At 41.4% G+C, this 20,075-nt stretch overlaps 1 protein-coding gene across 1 annotated transcript in view; it reads right to left on the bottom strand.

Annotated features, from left to right (window-relative positions):
• The window catches only part of LOC136874967 (pickpocket protein 28), a 257,670-nt gene that overhangs the window by 152,627 nt on the left and 84,968 nt on the right, over positions 1 to 20,075 (bottom strand). The window contains exon 2 of the mRNA XM_067148678.2: positions 10,505 to 10,702. Within this exon, the coding sequence (XP_067004779.2) occupies positions 10,505 to 10,702 (198 nt within the window). The remainder of the gene's footprint in view (positions 1 to 10,504; positions 10,703 to 20,075) is intronic.

Raw genomic sequence — 20,075 nt, 5'->3', positions numbered from 1 at the left:
ATTTCTAAGAAGATTTCTTCTTCTTCTTTATCTGTTTACCTCCTGGGTCGGTTTTTCCCTCGGACTCAGCGAGGGATCCCAACTCTACCGCATCAAGGGCAGTGTCCTGGAGCTTCAGACTCTGGGTCGGGGATACAACTGGGGAGGATGGCCAGTACCTCACCCAGGCGGCCTCACCTGCTATGCTGAACAGGGGCCTTGGTGGGGATGGGAAGATTGGAAGGGGTAGACAAGGAAGAGGGAAGGAATCGACCGTAGCCTTAAGTTAGGTACCATCTCGGCATTTGCTTGGAGGAGAAGTGGGAAACCACGGAAAACCACTTCGAGGATGGCTGAGGTGGGAATCGAACCCATCTCTACTCAGTTGACTTCTCGAGGCTGAGTGGACCCCGTTCCAGCCCTCGTACCACTTTTCAAATTTCGTAGCAGAGACGCGAATCGAACTCGGGCCTCCGGGGGTGGCAGCTAATCACACTAACCACTATACCGCAGAGGCGGACCTAAGAAGATTCCAAATATCGATTTTTCACGTCTGAAACATGTTAAGTTTATGAGATATACTGTAATATACTGTAGATATACTAATCTTAAAACCCGACCCACTCCTTGGATGAGTGGTCAGCGTTGAGGCCTTGGGTTCACAGAGTTCGGGTTCGATTCCGGGCTGGGTCGAGGATTTTAATCGCGTGTGATTAATTCACGTGCTCGGGGACAGGTTGTTTGTGTTTCTCCCAACACTCTCCTCTCATATTTATTCAACACACCACAGTACCGACCACAACAGGAACACGCAATAGTAATTACATCCCTACATACGGGGTTGGCGTCAGGAAGGGCATCCAGCCGTAAAACATGTTCAAATCCACATGTGCGACACAGTTCGCACCCACGACTCCACAGGCGTGGGAAAAGCGATAGAGGAATAAAATACTCATTTTAAAAATTCACCCGCTTCACCCCGTTAAGTGTTTTTTCCAAAAGAGTGTGATCATTTATTTGTAAAAGGGATTCCAAGTACCAATTTTAACGTCTGTAACATCTTCCGTTTCTGAGATACTGTATATGTATCCTCATATAAAGAATTCAACTCCTTCCTCGCTTCTTTTTACCCCCCACGGTCCCCACCCCAAGGTGGATTTTCTGAAAACAAAAATTTGTGTTCTTTTATTTTTAAAGGAGATTCCAAATACATGTCTGTAACATGTTAGGTTTTTATGATATATTGCAGATAATCTCGCTGCTGTAGAATATTGGAGCTGATGTTGCCATGGTTACGGCAGTTCATTTCTTTATCCGATTCCTGGAGCAGGGATAGTGTGGAGCCAGTATCTCCATAACGGTTAGTTTTAGGGCGCGTAGGGCTTACCGAGTTTTGTTCTTTGCGTCAAGGGGCTTAAAATGAGCTTTGTCTCGTCTTTGTACGACAAATTCCATTTCGCCTATATTAGCCTATTATTTTTATATTTTATATCCCCCCCCAGTCGCCCCCCCTCCTAGAATTGTTTTGAAAATAAAATACGGCCCGTGTTACTCTTTGACAATGTAGCTTGTTATAGGTGAAGTGATTTTTAAAATCAGTTCAGTAGTTTTTGAGTCTATCCGTTACAAACAAATATACAAATTTTTCCTCTTTATGATATTAGTATAGATTAGTTCTGCTGATTCAACTGCCCATGAAACTCTCGGTATAATTTAGAAACATCCTGTACAACTCGAGAAAAGTATCTCTCAGTTCTGCCACTGCACATCAGAAACATGAGCCATGTAATGTACAAATATCTAGAATTAGTCACTGGTTAGACGCCTGGTTAAAAATATTCTCAAATATATCATTATGATGAAACGCTCTGATGCTAATTGCACAGCAAGCGCTCTTAATTATGGATATTGGTCATGAACCAACCTTGAGCTCACGCCCCGCCATCACGCAAAGCAATTAACTGGCATAAATACGAGTAGTAGTGCCAAGTTAAAAAATCTTTGGGGAATTTGTGATAGATGTTAGGAAATAACGTGTGTGTGTGTGTGTGGGGGGGGAGAGGAGTCTGTGTCGATGTCACGACTATATGTCTTTTGGCCGTGAATATGTCAAGTGAGCACCTGTGAATAATAATAATAATAATAATAATAATAATAATAATAATAATAATAATAATAATAATAATAATAATAATAATAATAATAATAATAATAATAATGGTGTTTGGTCCCCAAAGAGGCCTGGTGTAGGTCTTTCGAGTTACTCCGTATAGGTGACCTGCGCGTCTACGAGGATGGGGCCCTTCCCATGGTGAATTATAATGCTGAAGACGGCATACACAAATCCAGCCGCCGAACGATTGGAATTAACCAATGAAGTTTAACATAACCGACCCGGCTGAGAATCGAACCCTGAACTTCTGGGCCAAAGGGTTGCATGCTAACCATTTAGCCATGGAGCCGGACTAACAAGTGAATTCGTGAGGTAAGGTTTAGAGAGGCTTCCTTTTCTGGCGTGGCTCTCCTTTCGTGATGTAAAATCTATTTCGAGTCTCGATCGACTTGATTATTTTTCGGTTGTTTCCGGCTTGTCTATCTACATAAGCTAGACGGGACTAGCAAGTTAAGGCCTACTTGGTTGCGGCTCGAGGTGTTCTGATGTTGTGCAAGGTCGAATCAGAATATTCGTGAACTAGCTCTGTACTGCTTCAGCAAGTGGCAGCATAGGGTTGCGCAACGCTAGCAGCCATAGCGGCAGTGACCTGACAAGACAGTGTACCAGAAAACTCCACTGTGTTAACGTGAATACATGTGTGTGATAGTCTGCGATTAAATTATGGCCAGAAGGGCGAAACGACGAATCAACGTGAAACTTTGCATTGAAGTGGGCAAATTGGTCACAGTGACACTGAACACGCTTCGACAAGCATACGGCGATGAGGCAGTGAATCTTTCGTTATGTGTTTTGTGCCACAGGAGCGTCACATGTGGAAGAACGTCCCTTGAAGAAGAAGAAGAAGAAGAATAAGAAGAAGAGCGATCTGGAAAACCTTCCACAAACATCAGCCTCGAAAAAGTGATACGAATTCGAGGGGATCGTCGGAGGATCAAATATTGCAGACAGTGTAGGTGTGAAATTCAAGTCTCGTAGATTTCTACTCTCCTGACATAATTTTAGTAATGGACTATGCCGGCATTATTTCCTGTCAACATTTGATAGTGTACATTGGGATTAGACCTTGTCTAAATGGTGTAACTGAACCCCACAATCATACAGCCTCAGTTTTGCGCAGGCACTTTGACTTGAAGCCACTTAGTCAGACTGAGTGTCAAATTAGTTATTCCATTTTACCTTACCAAGTGGCACCAGTATCTGTGAGAGCAAGAATATTAATTAATTGTGACGGGTAGATAACAAATGTGTCACCAGAGATCTTCCACATGCTGTAATTGTACGACATTGAGTGTCGAATAGCAGAGATCTTCCACATGCTGGAATTGTACGACATTGAGTGTCGAATGGGTTTTCTTCCATCCTTCAAAAATACGATTACCTCTGCGAGGTTTGAACCCGTAATCTTGCGATCTGAATCTTCAGAGGGAGCTGTATGTTGGTTTGTTACTTAGAACCCTCCATATTGACTTTTCTCCCAGGTGCCTGGACGTTGATGAGCTAGTCAGCGTCCCCAACTAAGCCAGGAGTCACTGATCGGCCATCCTGATCCAACAGCACGTAAATTACCCATCCAAATGGCGGCCATACCCAATCTTGCTTACATTTCGAGATCTTACGGGATCCGGCGTTTCAACAACGCTACGCCATTGGCATCCACGATTCTTATCGCTGAAAATTGCGAAGAGTTTACTTCGATAGTGTAAGTTTTCTTTTTTGGCTATTTCTGTAACAATTGTGACAAACCGGGTAACTGACAATGCACTACTGGTCACGTCTTTCAGTCACTTAAGGGCATACAGTCCATCAGATCAACTGTCGTTGTGTTCATTTTCATATGCTTATGTGTACAAGAAAATGAACCATACGTAGCAAAGGCCTGCTGCAGAAATGTATGCATGATTCCCTCCTACAGTATAATGCATGTAAGGTTCATTTTCCTGTACACATAGGCATAGGAATTTTAACACAAGGACAATTGTTCCGATGGACTGCATATCCGTACGTGGCTGAGAGGCGTGACCAGTCTTAAGGAAAATAACGGTTAGGAAGTGCATTGCCAGTTACCCGGTTTTCCACAATCGTTACCGATTTGTTTAACGTCGCACTAACAGATCGAAGGTTTTCGGCGACGGAAGGGTGGGAGATTGGGAAGGTAGCGACCGTGGCCTTCATTAAGGTACGGCCCCAGCATTTGCCTGGTGTGAAAATGGGAAACCACGGTAAGCCATCTTCAGTGCTGCCGACAGTGGAGTTCGAACCCACTATCTCCCGAGTACAAGCTCACAGCTGCGCGATCCTAACCGCACGGCCACTTGCTCGGTAGTGTAAATTTCTATTAGCCCTTGTTTAAGAGGGCGTCTGATGAACACCATCTAAGTCGACCTGCGACTAAAGTGATAAGTTTACGTTACTCGTCTCGTAACGTAAAAAGCCACTTTCCGTGGTAATTGCGTAAATTACTTTTACGTTCTTCATAATAATGTGCACAGTATAAATTTACGATGCTGCAGTTACGTACTGCATGTAACTTCTACAAATACAAAACCATGCCATCAAATATATTTTCCAAGGCATGTAAAACAATTACTTAGATTAACACCAGATCACTTAGACTGCGTCATGTGCACGAGTAAACATATCTTCGACCCGTTCTCGAATTATATCGATTCTTTCATGGATGGGATTGTTTGTTCGAATGTTGTGTCCTGAACTGAACGTAGTGGGTTCATCCTAATATTATCTAAATTACTTTATTAAGGACATCCAACATAGTATGAAATACCGTATAAATATACCATATATAATTGCACAAAAATTCACACATCAGTTTGGAGATTAGGAAGAAATTTACTAAAACCTTTGCTTGAAATATGATTACTTATTCGTGTGAAACTTCGACCTTAGGAAAACAAGAATAAACAAGACTCGCAGCTGCTAAAAAGTGGTTTCGAATGCGGCTTACAAAATCAAACTGAATACAGAGAAAGAGCAATAGACAGATTCTGATGGAACTGAAGGAGAACTGGAAACTACTCTCAGACATAAACAATTAGGAAACGAAAGCGGTTGGGTTGTATTGTGAGCAACAACTTTCCCAACAAAATCTTTCAAGGGAAAGTTCTGGGAAGAAATCCGAGAGGCAGACCAAGATTCTCCTGCTTCAGAAACACAGTAAAAGAAATGCGGTGCCCATCATATTGTTTATTACTATAATTTCTTTCAGGACGACTCAATAAATGCACACGCACACACACAATTCTAATCAACTATGAATGGCCACACTTACTAATCGCTGTCTATTTACAAGCCTCTTCCCTATGGCGCAGCAGGTGGTCCGACTCGTTGCTATACCTGGGACGGCTAATCTTTACTTTCACTTCCTCAAGTCCACTCGCCTCATACAGCAGCTGTGTGTAGACCGCTGGATCTAACACAGGGCTACGGGCCACTCAACACACGATGCTTGTTAGTTGGTTCGACTCCACATACAGTCCAGTAATTCACAGAGTCACATGCAGTGAACAACCAAACAGCAACAGCTCAACATCATTCAACAGCAGGACGATACTCACAACAGCGAATATTAACACAGGTCCATTTACCTTCACACTCAAGATAGCGGCCTCCCTCGCTGACTCATGGCGATCCTCAGTCCAACACAAACACACAGTACTCGCTGGTAGTACACAGTCCTCCGTTCTGCACGCCGTCTACAGTCCAGCCACTCTCTGGGCACTCCGATACCAACAGCCCCGAACTCCAACACATTGAGTCTCACACTGTCTCCACCACGGAGTCTGAGGCTTGTTTCACACCTACCCGGCTGCCGGGTAACCAGTAGCCGGTTCCGGCAAGAATGGGAATCCTTTTTCACACATACCCGGCAAGAACACGGCAGCAATTGTGTACATATCGCGTGTTGGAATGGATCGCAATAAATTACTAGCGTTTATGGTCTTGTATAGGCGTTTGAAGAAAAGGAGAAAAAATAGACTGCTATGGGTGAATCCAGTCAATATGAGAAGAGACGAGGTTGGGGCATTCTTTTTAATTTTTGAAGACTTAAGAAATGACAGCGACAAATTTTTCAACTATTTTAGGATGTGTGTGCAAACTTTCTGCGTCAATTTCCGGCATAACAACAAATACGTAATACACTAGAGCGTAAAAACAAGGAAACGCAACACTCGAGAAGACTGTAGACACTGCCGTGGTGGCTAGATGTGTAAACTTCCACTGACTCACAGCCACCACTACCCTCCCAATCTGGTTTTGTTCACCCGGCAGCCGGTCAGTACAGTGGGGGCTGCCGGCTTCCTACTACAATAGCACGGCAGCCGGGTGCCGTTTATAAGGCAACGACTTTTACCGGGCAAGTGTGAAACGTCTCGTACACTTCTTGCCCTGACAACCGTGTACCCGACACCGGTTACCCGGCAGCCGGGTAACCAGTAGCCGGCTGCGGTAAGAACGGGAATCCTTTTTCACATATACCCGGCAAGAACACGACAAGTACACATCGCGCGTTGGAATGGATCGCAATAAATTACTAGCGTTTATGGTCTTGTATAGGCGTTTGAAGAAAAGGAGAAAAATAGACTGCTATGGGTGAATCCAGTCAATAGGAGAAGAGACGAACTTGGGGCATTCTTTTTACTTTTTGAAGACTTAAGAAATGACAGCGACAAATTTTTCAACTATTTTAGGATGAGTGTGCAAACTTTCTGTGTCAATTTCTGGCATAACAACAAATACGTAATACACTAGAGCGTAAAAACAAGGAAACGTAACACTCGAGAAGACTGTAGACACTGACTGCCGTGGTGGCTAGATGTGTAAACTTCCACTGACTCACAGCCACCACTACCCTCCCAATCAGGTTTCGTTCACCCGGCAGCCGGCCAGTACAGTAGGGGCTGCCGGCTTCCTACTACAATAGCACGGCAGCCGGGTGCCGTTTATAAGGCAACGACCTTTACCGGGCAAGTGTGAAACGTCTCGTACACTTCTTGTCCTGACAACCGTGTACCCGACACCGGTCACCCGGCAGCCGGGTAGGTGTAAAACAAGCCTTACACTGACCCCGAGTCCAGCACCAACACTGACTATAGCTCCACCACGGAGCCCAAATCTCACTGCCTGTCCGCCGCTAGCCTTCCTTTTTATAGCTCGGGTGATGGGAACCAGAACATTTACGAGGTCTCTAGAGGCAGAACATTCCCGTTGGATCTCCAGGAAACTCACAGGTAAGCCAGCCGACGAGAACAATGCACGGAAATACCAGCCATGCCCTACAGGCCGGGTGGGAGCTCCCCGTCGGCTGATTCACTAGTCCCTTCCAGGAAGCACCGAAAGGGACTACGGCAAGCCTAGCACGTAATAATATGTTACCGTGAAGTGAACTGCGGAGGACTGACAAATGTGGCTGCACGGCAAGGCCTGGCCTTTAGGAAATGATGATAATAGTAACGTTACCGGGCTAAACCGTTCCAAGTTGCAAGACAACAAAACACTGGGCTTCCTATATAGGTATTCTAGAGGCTTCAGTCAACGAGCAATGAGGTCAGCCCGTACTGATGTATGATCCACCTGCTTGGTATCCCACGACAGCAGAGAACGTGAGCAGGCTGCAGAGAGTACAGCGCCGCGCCGAAAGGCTAATTAACCGCCACTCCCTGTTTGAACTCCAGGTATATGTTTGTGTCCCTGAGTGGGCAGCACAGATCAAGGACAGTGGTTGTACTGCACTCTCTGTGGAAGGGGATGCTAGGTAACGCCACTCTCCGGCGTGGCTTCATTTACGAGACAGTACTAGCGTGGATAAGGGTGGGTGGAGTTTTGTCGCGGTAGCGTGCTATGGCATGGACCACAGCGACCTATTTATATATTTTGTACAGTGTATTTAGTCTAACGAATAAATTAGTTATAAAGTGTACATTCTTTTTGCCTTCCCTTTGCACTTAATGACATACATTTCTGTGGACTGTGCGGTATACGAGAGCGAACACTCCCCCTCCCATCCAATAAGGTTACCTTCCGTTGAGAAAATAGCCAAACAAACTGACCTGACCTTTCTCCGGAAATCCTTCCCTGCCTCTATAGAAATGTATCCCTTCCATCTTCTATCTCTTGCTTGTCACTCAGCTCAGAGAGGTGAAGGAGTTATACTCTGTCCACGTTTCGCTCGTACCTCTGTCTTTCAGAAGGATTTTCATTGGCGTTCCTCAAAACCATGGAACTGAATGACAGGAGATGTCAAGAACTTGCCTCTTGCGACATTTCAGATGTGTGTAAAGAAAAATTTAATTTAATGGAACTCATGCATGTGTCTGTGAGTGTGTGGTGGAATGAGAGAATGACAGATTGGTAAAGTAAAAGGAAGTATGTGAGCACAGATATTATAAATTAATTACAGGTATACCGTACTATTTAATTATTTTGTAAGCCATGTAAATATTGTAATTCATATCTGATCTTAAGATAGGTCTAGGAAACATTATTTGTGTATGTACCGGAAGGTACACCTCATCTCTGCTCATTCAATAGAAGCGCCTTAATGAACTCTATCTATACAAAAAAATGTGAAACTGCTATTACAAGAAGTTGGGACTTGAATCAGAAGATATCACTACTGAAGTATTGAGTAACTGTGTTATTGTGAAGTTGCCTAAACTGACTGGATTTAGTTGCTTTGTGTTTGTTTACTTCAAAAAGTTTGGACATTTTCCCATAGATGTCACTACCAAAAACTATGGTCATGCACTCTGGTGCAAGGTAAAGGAAGCTGTTATGGAAAGAAATTTTGTGTTCATGGGTTTTCTCTGGTAAATCAACTTTCATTTGTTTTTCTTATATATTTCAAAGTTTGTAACACTCCTCTCTCATTCCGCCAGTTTTGAATCTAACCAATTAGAAATTTCTGTAATTATTTCTCAGCCTATCACAGGCTTCGTTTTGGTTCTTTGGGTGTAACTTTTGAATTTGCCAATAAAATTGAGAGGGTGTGTCCGGATTAGTCCATAATCCTCTTGATCTTCCCTTCGGGTATATAGCCTAAGCTGAGGCTTTTCTGGGTACCTTGTCTACCGATCGTCTTTCTGAGTGTGTGTGTTAAGATAGGAGGCAGGGCGCCTCATTATTCGGCGGGCAGAACAACAGCCAGGTAATGGCCACCTAAATTCTATCTTTCTTGCTGTCTCCGCAAATTTATCCGAGGGGAAGGTCCGAATTTCTAACTATGTAACCAACCTCTTCTAAAATGTAAAATTTCGTTCGGCTAATGTGAAAATTTTATAAAATCTTTAACTGTAATTCGGGGATAGAGAGTGTGTTTCCATCTCGAGTTCCCCTTCAAATTGGTTTGAGGTGACTACGACTTTGTAACTGTTTTTCTTCTTTTCCATAATGCATTAAATTAACCTTTATTCGTGTCACCTCAGTAGCTTGGGATTAGCCTCTGTATTACTGGGCCAAGAGTCCCAGGATTTTATTCTTCATTTAGGAGTGTAAGTATACGCCTCCATTCATTTTGTGTTCGGGCCATTAATTTATCCTGTTATTACTTTTCCACTAAGGCCCAGTAGGTTGGGTACTAGATACTCCTGTAAATTGCACCCAGACAGGCCAGAGATTTTGAAATTTTGTGTAATGTTGCCTTGAGTGGGCTGTTAGAAACTGAGAGCATGTAAGCTCGTTCCTAAGTTTTTTCTTATAGTGAGGGGTGCCTCTGAAAGGTTAAATATTGTAACTTTTGGAGCAAGTGCTTGTGAATTTGAGAGATTTCTATACCTCTTCTGGAATTGTAAATGTGTAAATTGGGGGCTCGAAGCTCAAAATGTTTAAATTCTCTATTCTGGGGTGTTCCACCCTTGTAACTGAATTGGCATTGTATCTGATATTACATTGTTATTTCACTTAGTGAAAATTTGTTAAGTTTGTTTGTTTCAAATAAATATAACCTTTATTTAAAGTTTTAATTCAAATTGTTGATATCGTAGCTAGACCCATTCCAAACCAGCACCTTCTTTCACCTCTCTTCGATCCACCAAAACGCGGTAACAATGTACATGGGGGCTCACTCGTTTTTCTCTAGACGTTCCATACTTCTATACAGAAATTGTGGTAATTGAATAATACTAATGCTAAGTATTCACTTCGAAATTGTGGGCTCGACGTCTCATACATAAAACCTCACCTTTAGGCACTGTGATGTGAATAAGAAGTACCGGTTCTCAACGGACAGCTGTGCGGAATGAATACGAACTTTGGTACCTTACTGTGCCATTGTGCACAGATTTGGTTGTACGCGAAAGAAATTCTCATGATCATTTATTGGAATATATCACTTACCTCTCAGGTAAAGGTCGCTCTTGTTCTCCGAGGTACTGCAGTCCATGGAGACTGGTTTTCTGGCAGAACTCTTGAGAATAGTTCACCACCCGCGAGCACTTTTTGCACAGTGGTTGAAGAGACCTAGTGGCGCAATCTTCTGAGATGCTCAAACTAACCCAAGACGATGAAGGGACTTTGTCCTCGACATTGGACTGCCTGAAAATAGAACGGTCAAAACGAGGTGAGTCTCTAACTGAAATTCGGGCGCCTATTCAAACTATCCGAGTTATTTGGAGGATTTGGCTGAATAGAACATGTAGGCCCTTCTGTTTGGGAAATAGAGTGCAAAATGCATGCACACACACAGGCAAACTTTCAAAACACATTCCTCACATGCAGAAAAAGAAAATATATTATATAGACATAGGTGCAGAAAAGCTTTATTTGGCCAAAAAGTTCGGTTTCCATTGCTGCCTAGAGGATTTCCCGAAGAAGGTTTAGTGTATTACATATTGAACCGTGATTAATGGAAGCCGAGAAGTGACGATTTCTGCAAAACAACTCGCTCAAAGTGACAGAGCGATGCATTTCTAGGTTTACTCTGTTTAAAGTGTTAAAGATATTCACAAACTAGTGTATAATCGTAAGAATAGTAGACCATAAAATGTTCTGAAAAAAGTCCGCAGTACTCTATGTGTATCTTTAAAAGTCCGCCCAAATTAACAGTTTTTACATTTGTTAACAGCAAAAATCATGCACTAGGTATGGAAAAGTATTTCCGAAGTTTGGTTTAACGCTACCTAAGCAGCTCAAGATACTGTATTCTCAAACTATATGTGTAAGAATTATCCCGTGTAAAATGTTGTACGGAAAAGTGCGCGAGACCACATGTTTATAAAGACGTACATAGCCCCATGTTTCCCACAGGAAGGAAATTAGTTTACTGTACGAATCTCTGTTTTACAACAACGGTAGGGACAAAATCATTATTTAGAAATGAGTGGAGACGGGAACAAAAGGTGCAAAGAACACCATTCCATCCTCTATATTTTCTGAAATATAATAACTCGTCACTGAGTAACAAACAAACTCAGACAAAAACAGATGCGAACATTTAACATCAGTCAGCAACAGGCTGAATCCACTGTAGAGCTAATTCCGCAGTAACTAAAACACTATTTTACTGTGACGTCTATAATTCTACATAGTGCGTGGTAGAACACACATTAACAGAACGTATCAGCATACAACATCAAAACTGCTTATTACATGAAATGTTCAAACTGTCCTCCGTTAGCACTGAAACATGCATTCAATCCCCGGCTGCGTTGATTCATCACTTATGCATGTGTCAGTGCTAACGGAGGACATTCTGAACATCCTAAAAGTTGAGTTTCACTAGAATAACATTTCCTACACCCGAACTCCCTTAGATCAAACCAGATAGTAAGTTTGAAAACGTGTTTAATCTAATCAAAAATAATGCTTTCCTATTGCATGCAGGCAAACATGTCAAGCTGACTGACATGTAATTATCCACTTTAAGTTTATCACCACCTTTCCGTTTATATACTGGGGCAGCAAGCACAACTGTCCATTCATTTGGTATTACAATTACAATGGCTGCACTCTACTTCGAAATTTTCATTGGTTTATTTATTTATTTATTTATTTATTTATTTATTTATTTATTTATTTATTTATTTATTTATTTATTTATTTATTTATTTATTTATTTATTTATTTATTTATTTATCTATATGGTTCATGGTGTGGGTTACTGTAGTCACGTCCTAGTTCGTGAACCATGGGCAACGGCTGAGTGGCCTAGTAAGTGGTCCTGAGAGTCGGGGTACCAGTTTCTATGGAATGGGAGTGGGCATCTCGGAGATATTCGGAGTCATGGCCCTCCTTGTGCTCAGGCGGCTAGGACTATACAATTCACCGGTGGTCCATAACCCGTTAGAGGAGAGATCCTCACTTGGACTATGTGCAAGTAGGGTAGCACCCTGCTTCATGAATTTACCGAGCTCAGAACATTTTAATCAAGCCTCGGACCTATGGGAGTAATGGAGTCCCACTCCCATTTGACAGGCGAGGGACTCCTTGGAAACAACTTGGCGAATGAAATGGAATTCGATCGGGAGCTATAAATTTTAATGGGGCTTATGGAAGAAAGAAAGTAGAACTGGCTGAGTCAGCAAAGATGATGCATCTGGATGTGCTAGGAGTAAGTGATATTCGGGTTAGGGGAGATAACGAGAAAGAGATAGGAGATTATAAGGTGTACTTGACGGGTGTTAGAAAGGGAAGGGCAGAGTCTGGGGTAGGGCTCTTTATCAGGAATACCATTGCACACAACATAGTTTCTGTTAGGCACGTAAATGAGCGAATGATGTGGGTAGATTTGGCAGTTGGAAGCATTAGGACAAGAATTGTGTCTGTGTATTCACTATGTGAGGGTGCAGATGAGGATGTCGACAAGATTTATGCAGCATTGAGTGACATCGTGGTCAGGGTCAACAGCAAGGATAGAATAGTGCTGATGGGCGATTTCAATGCGAGAGTTGGGAATAGAACTGAAGGATGCGAAAGGATGGTTGTTAAATGTGGGGAAGATATGGAAGCTAATGGGAATGGAAAGCGTTTGCTGGACTTCCGTGCTAGTATGGGTTTAGCGGTTACGAATACATTCTTCAAGCATAACGCTATTCACGGCTAGACATGGGAGGCTAGGAGTACCAGGTCCATAATAGACTATACCTTAACAGACTTCGAATTCAGGAAATCTGTTAGGAATGTACGAGTTTTCCGGGGATTTTTCGATGATACAGACCATCATCTGATCTGTAGTGAACTAAGTATCTCTAGACCTAGGGTAGAGAAATTGAAATCTGTCTGCAAACGAATAAGGGTAGAAAATCTCCAGGACGAGGAAATTAGACAGAAGTACATGTATATGATTAGTGAGAAGTTTCGAACAGTAGACAGTAAGCAGGTTCAGGATATAGAAAGTGAATGGGTGGCATACAGGGATGCTCTAGTAGAAGCAGCAAGGGAATGCCTAGGAACAACTGTGTGTAAAGATGGGAAAAGGCGAACATCTTGGTGGAATGATGAAGTGAGAGCAGTCTGTAAACGTAAAAAGAAGGCTTATCAGAAATGACTCCAAACTAGGGCCGAGGCAGACAGGGATTTATACGTAGGTGAATAAAACAGAGCGAAACAAATAGTTCTTGAATCCAAAAAGAAGTCATGGGAAGATTTTAGTAATAACCTGGAAAAGCTAGGTCAAACAGCGGGGAAACCTTTCTGCACAGTAATAAAGAATCTTAGGAAGGGAGGGAAAAACGAAATGAACAGTGTTTTGAGTAATTCAGGTGAACTCATAACAGATCCCAGGGAATCACTGGAGAGGTGGAGGGAATATTTTGATCATCTTCTCAATGTAAAAGGAAATCATCCTGGTGGTGTTGCAAACAGCCAAGCTCATGGGGAGGAGGAAAATGATGTTGGTGAAATTATGCTTGAGGAAGTGGAAAGGGTGGTAAATAAACTCCGTTGTCATAAGGCAGCAGGAATAGATGAAATTAGACATGAAATGGTGAAGTATAGTGGGAAGGCAGGGATGAAATGGCTTCATAGAGTAGTAAAATTAACGTGGAGTGTTGGTAAGGTACCTTCAGATTGGACAAAAGCAGTAATTGCACCTATCTATAAGCAAGGGAACAGGAAGGATTGCAACAACTATCGAGGTATCTCATTGATTAGTATACCAGGCAAAGTATTCACTGGCATCTTGGAAGGGAGGTTGCGATCAATCGTTGAGAGGAAGTTGGATGAAAACCAGTGTGGTTTCAGACCACAGAGAGGCTGTCAGGATCAGATTTTCAGTATGCGCCAGGTAATTGAAAAATGCTACGAGAGGAATAGGCAGTTATGTTTATGTTTCGTAGATCTAGAGAAAGCATATGACAGGGTACCGAGCGAAAAGATATTCGCTATACTGGGTGACTATGGAATTAAAGGCAGATTATTAAAATCAATCAAAGGCATTTATGTTGACAGTTTGGCTTCAGTGAGAATTGATGGTAGAATGAGCTCTTGGTTCAGGGCACTTACAGGGGTTAGACAAGGCTGTAATTTTTCAGCTTTGCTGTTCGTAGTTTACATGGATCATCTGCTGAAAGGAATGAATTGGCAGGGAGGGATTCAGTTAGATGGAAATGTAGTAAGCAGTCTGGCCTAAGCTGACGACTTGGTCCTAATGGCAGATTGTGCCGAAAGCCTGCAGTCTAATATCTTGGAACTTGAAAATAGGTACAATGAGTATGGTATGAAAATTAGCCTCTCGAAGACTAATTTGATGCCAGTAGGTAAGAAATTAAACTGAATTGAATGTGTCATTGGTGATACAAAGCTAGAACAGGTCGATAATTTGAAGTATTTAGGTCGTGTGTTCTCCCAGGATGGTAATATAGTAAGTGAGATTGAATCAAGCTGTCGTAAAGCTAACGCAGTGAGCTCGCAGTTGCGATCAACAGTATTCTGTAAGAAGGAAGTCAGCTCCCGGACCAAACCATCTCTACATCGGTCTGTTTTCAGACCAACTTTGCTGCACGGGAGCGAAAGCTGGGTGGACTCAGGATATCTTATTCATAAGTTAGAAATAACACACCTGAAAGTAGCAAGAATGATTGCTGGTACAAACAGGTGGGAACAATGGCAGGATGGTACTCGGAATGAGGAGATAAAGGCTAATTTAGGAATGAACTCGATGGATGAAGCTGTACGCAGAAACCGGCTTCGGTGGTGGGGGTCATGTGAGGCGAATGGAGGATGATAGGTTACCTAGGAGAATAATGGACTCTGTTATGGAGGTTAAGAGAAGTAGAGGTAGACCAAGACGACGATGGTTTGACTCAGTTTCTAACGACTTAAAAATAAGAGGTATAAAACTAAATAAGGCCATAACACTAGTTGCAAATCGAGGATTGTGGCGACGTTTAGTAAATTCACAGAGGCTTGCAGATTGAACGCTGAAAGGCATAACAGTCTATAATGATAATGTATGTATGTATGTATGTATGTATGTATGTATGTATGTTATTTATTTATTTATTTATTTGTACCAGTCACGATATGATAATAATGATTGCATTGTTGGATGCGCTTGAGAACGGTTGGCTGTTGAGAGAGCTCTTGCGTTATTGTAGTGATAAAGTAGTGAAAACCTATTGAAATAGCTTAATTTTGTGTATATCTGATTCATTTAGTGCTGTTTATATAGTGGTGTTTAGAGCTTGTTGGTAGAAATTCGGAGTAGTAATAATTATTTAAATTTTGTAACAAGTAATTCAGTTGGTCTTCAGTAAATTACGTTTTCTAGGTTAAGTAGGCTAGCTAGGTGCACCTTGTTTCGAATTTAGGTTTAGGTAATCCTTTAGGTAACAATATTAACTTTAAAAATATTTGTAAATACCGGTATCTGTAGGTTCGTTGGTTGTACTTACAAAGGCAGATTATCATAAGGAATAGTATCGTAACTTCTGCAGCAACTTCTCCGGTATTTCGTATAGATATACGTTCAAACTATCGCGAAGGTAATAATTTACTACATTAAAAAACACGATACGCCTGTAAACTTCCATTTAAAAAGAAGTTAAAGAGATTACACGGTAATAGTTAACAGTCGTATTGTTATTGATTATTGTCGCTCCTCATATTCAAATATTGCATTGTTGGCTACAGTCGTGAACAAAGGGTGTAGTGTAGTCAAGTAAATATAAATAAAAGTCAGCTGACCTTGTATTCCATTCATTTGTACTTCTGAGTAGGTAGTTAGTATCCGTAATTTATATTTCGCTCCCTCGATCTTTCAGTATTTATGAGTGGTTAGCTAATAATAATAAAGTTCATATATCCCAGTAATTGCAGTTCAAGTCCCTGGAGTAATAGTAGTAGTAGTTTTGACAGAAATATTTGAGAAATTATTGTAGACAACCTCGTATTTTTCAGTAGGCGTAATTAAGGACACTTTTTTTTTCCTCCGTCCCGTGGAGTAGGGAAAATAATAGTAATCCACCAGCTGTAATAATCACATAACCACATTTCAGTAGAATTGTAGTGAAGATAAGGTATAATATATTAGATAGTATCTTGCCAGTTATATTCGTGTTTTTCTTCGTGTACGGCAATCCTTTTGATACTTAAGCATTTAACCAAACCCAGTATAGTGTAGTGTAGATACATTGTAGTATAGATACAGTACGGTACATTTAGATAGTGCCGTATCTTGCCTGCTATATTCGTGTGTTATCTTTCGTGTGTATCTATTATACCCTAATACTAATAATAATTTGTCTAAGCATTTAGCTTCGTTGGTAATCTTTGAGTACAGTAGTTCTTGCAAATTTCATTTCTGTTGTGCTTAGTAGTGACATAGGGTACGGTACCGGTATCGTAATTAGGATACGTCTGAAAGTAGTTTAAAAATTACTGTAGTGTACTGTACAGTAGTATACGAGTAATATCCTATTAGAATTTAGTGTGCTTATTTTATTATTGTAAAATATTTGTGTAGTACTGGTGTAGTAGAGGTATCCGTAGAAACTCTTACTAAAATATTGTTGAAATTAGGATAGGCTTAATTGCAGTTTGGAATTGTGTAGTTCTTGTGTATTACTTTCGATATTCAGTAATTAACAGCAGTTTTTATCCTGTTAGGGGTTGTAGGATAAAAAAAATAGAGCACGACTAAGTAGTATTGTAGTGTAGTCGTATATTAATTACCTTATTGTTGTGTACTATCCCAGACAATATATCCCTCCGTTCATTTTTTTTTTTTTTTTTTTGCAAATAAGTTACTTCATTTTTTTTAATTTATAATTTTCCCCCCGTAAAGAATGGCTAAGGAGCGCGAGTGTGCTTATTGTAGTTGTGGTGAGGCATTGAGGGGTATGAGGGAGGAGTTGGAAAGTTTGAGGGAGATAATTAGGATTCTCACAGAAGACAGGAAGGAAGATAGGACTCCCTCAAACAATGTGCAGGTTACAGTAGGTGTACAAGAGGGAGGGGAAGGAAAGGGAGGAGTTGTAGAAGACAGGTGGTCTAATGTTCTAAGGGGAAGGAGATTGCAGGCCAAAGGCTCTATTCAGGATCAGAATTCAGGACAGGTGTCTGTGCGAAATCGGTACGAGTCACTCCAGGTAGAACAACAGAGGGAAGATGAGGGACAGGGAACTGTTGCTGAGATGCATGGAAGTAGGAGGAAGGGAAAAGGTAGGAAAGGGAAATGTAGAGTAGAGGATAGGAAAAGACAGGTGGAACAGGGTCATGGGAAGGAGAAAAGGGAGGAAGAAGTAGCTTCTGCAGCTATCAGGAAAGATAGGGCTGACCAGGAGGGGAGGGGATCAAATGAGGTGGGTAGGGTTGAGGCTCTGGTCATGGGGGATTCCATCGTTAGACACGTGGGGAAAATGTGTGGAGGAAAGGGAACCAGGGTAGAATGTTATCCAGGAATTAGGTTGAGGCAGATGTTGAGGAAAGTAGAAGAGAGGGAGGAGGGGAAGGAGAAGGTGGTAGTGTTTCACGTTGGTACCAACAACGTAAGGCAAGCTGATATAAGTACCAACATAGTTGGAGATGTGTGGGATCTGGTAAATGCAGCACGGGTGAAGTTTAAGAAAGCGGAGATTGTTATTAGTGGAATACTGTGTAGGAGGGATACTGACTGGAGGGTGATTGGGGATTTAAATCAGACTATGGAGTGGGTATGTGGGAAACTGGGAGTGAAATTTCTAGATCCTAATGGGTGGGTAGGAGATAGGGATCTGCGCTCGGATGGCCTTCATTTAAACCGCAGTGGTACGTATAAGTTAGGAAATTTGTTTGGAAGGGTAATAGGGAGGTACATTCAAGGAAACGGGATGGCCTAGGGAGCGGTGATAAGGGAGCAGGGAACTGGAAATCAAGCAGGGGTGACATAAAATTGTTAGTGCTGAACTGTAGAAGTATTGTAAAGGAAGGAATAGAATTAAGTAATTTAATAGATATATATTTACCAGATATTGTAATAGGAGTTGAATCATGGCTGAGAAATGATATAATGGATGCAGAAATTTTTTCACGGCACTGGAGTGTGTATCGTAGAGATAGGATAGGAAAGGTGGGAGGGGGAGTTTTCATTCTGGTGAAAGAAGAATTTGTAAGCTACGAAAAAGTTAAAGATGAGACACATGAAATTCTAGGTGTAAGGCTCATTTCTAAAGATAATAGGCAACTTGATATATTTGGAGTGTACAGATCGGGAAAGGGTAGCACTGACGCGGATTCGGAATTATTTGATAGGATAGTCAGCTATGTGGGAAACGACATGGAAAGGAATGTGATTGTAGCGGGAGATCTGAATTTGCCAGATGTAAATTGGGAAGGAAATGCGAACGACAGGAAGCATGACCAACAAATGGCAAATAAGTTAATATGGGAAGGACAGCTAATTCAGAAAGTGATGGAACCAACCAGAGGGAAAAATATCCTGGATGTGGTGCTGATAAAACCAGATGAGCTCTATAGGGAAACTGAAGTAATAGATGGTATTAGTGATCATGAAGCTGTTTTTGTGGTAGTTAAAAATAAATGCGATAGAAAGGAAGGTCTTAAAAGTAGGACTGTTAGGCAGTACCATATGGCTGATAAAGCAGGTATGAGGCAGTTTCTAAAAAGTAACTATGATCGGTGGAAAACGGTAAATAAAAATGTAAACAGACTCTGGGATGGGTTTAAAGAAATTGTTGAGGAATGCGAAAACAGGTTTGTACCTTTAAGGGTGGTAAGGAATGGTAAAGACCCACCTTATTATAATAGAGAAATAAAGAGACTAAGAAGGAGGTGCAGACTGGAAAGAAATAGAGTTAGAAATGGCTGTGGAAGTAAGGAGAAATTGAAGGAACTTACTAGAAAATTGAATCTAGCAAAGAAGACAGCTAAGGATAACATGATGGCAAGCATAATTGGCAGTCATACAAATTTTAGCGAAAAATGGAAGGGTATGTTTAGGTATTTTAAGGCAGAAACAGATTCCGAGAAGGACATTCCAGAAATAATTAATGAACAAGGGGAGTGTGTATGTGAGGATCTTCAAAAGGCAGAAGTATTCAGTCAGCAGTATGTAAAGATTGTTGGTTACAAGGATAATGTCGAGATAGAGGAAGAGACTAAGGCCAAAGAAGTAATAAAATTTACATATGATAACAATGACATTTACAATAAGATACAAAAGTTGAAAACTAGAAAAGCGGCTGGAATTGATCAGATTTCTGGGGATATACTAAAGACAATGGGTTGGAATGTAGTACCATATCTGAAGTACTTATTTGATTATTGTTTGGTCGAAGGAGCTATACCAGATGAATGGAGAGTTGCTCTAGTAGCCCCTGTGTATAAAGGAAAGGGTGATAGACATAAAGCTGAAAATTACAGGTCAGTAAGTTTGACATGCATTGTATGTAAGCTTTGGGAAGGCATTCTTTCTGATTATATTAGACATGTTTGTGAAATTAATAACTGGTTCGATAGAAGGCAATTCGGT

Source organism: Anabrus simplex, chromosome 5, assembly GCF_040414725.1.
Source record: "Anabrus simplex isolate iqAnaSimp1 chromosome 5, ASM4041472v1, whole genome shotgun sequence".
In the NCBI taxonomy this organism is placed as follows: Eukaryota; Metazoa; Arthropoda; class Insecta; order Orthoptera; family Tettigoniidae; genus Anabrus; species Anabrus simplex.
The sequence above is the reverse complement of the archived record's forward strand: the minus strand, read 5'-3'. Positions and strand labels throughout refer to the sequence as shown.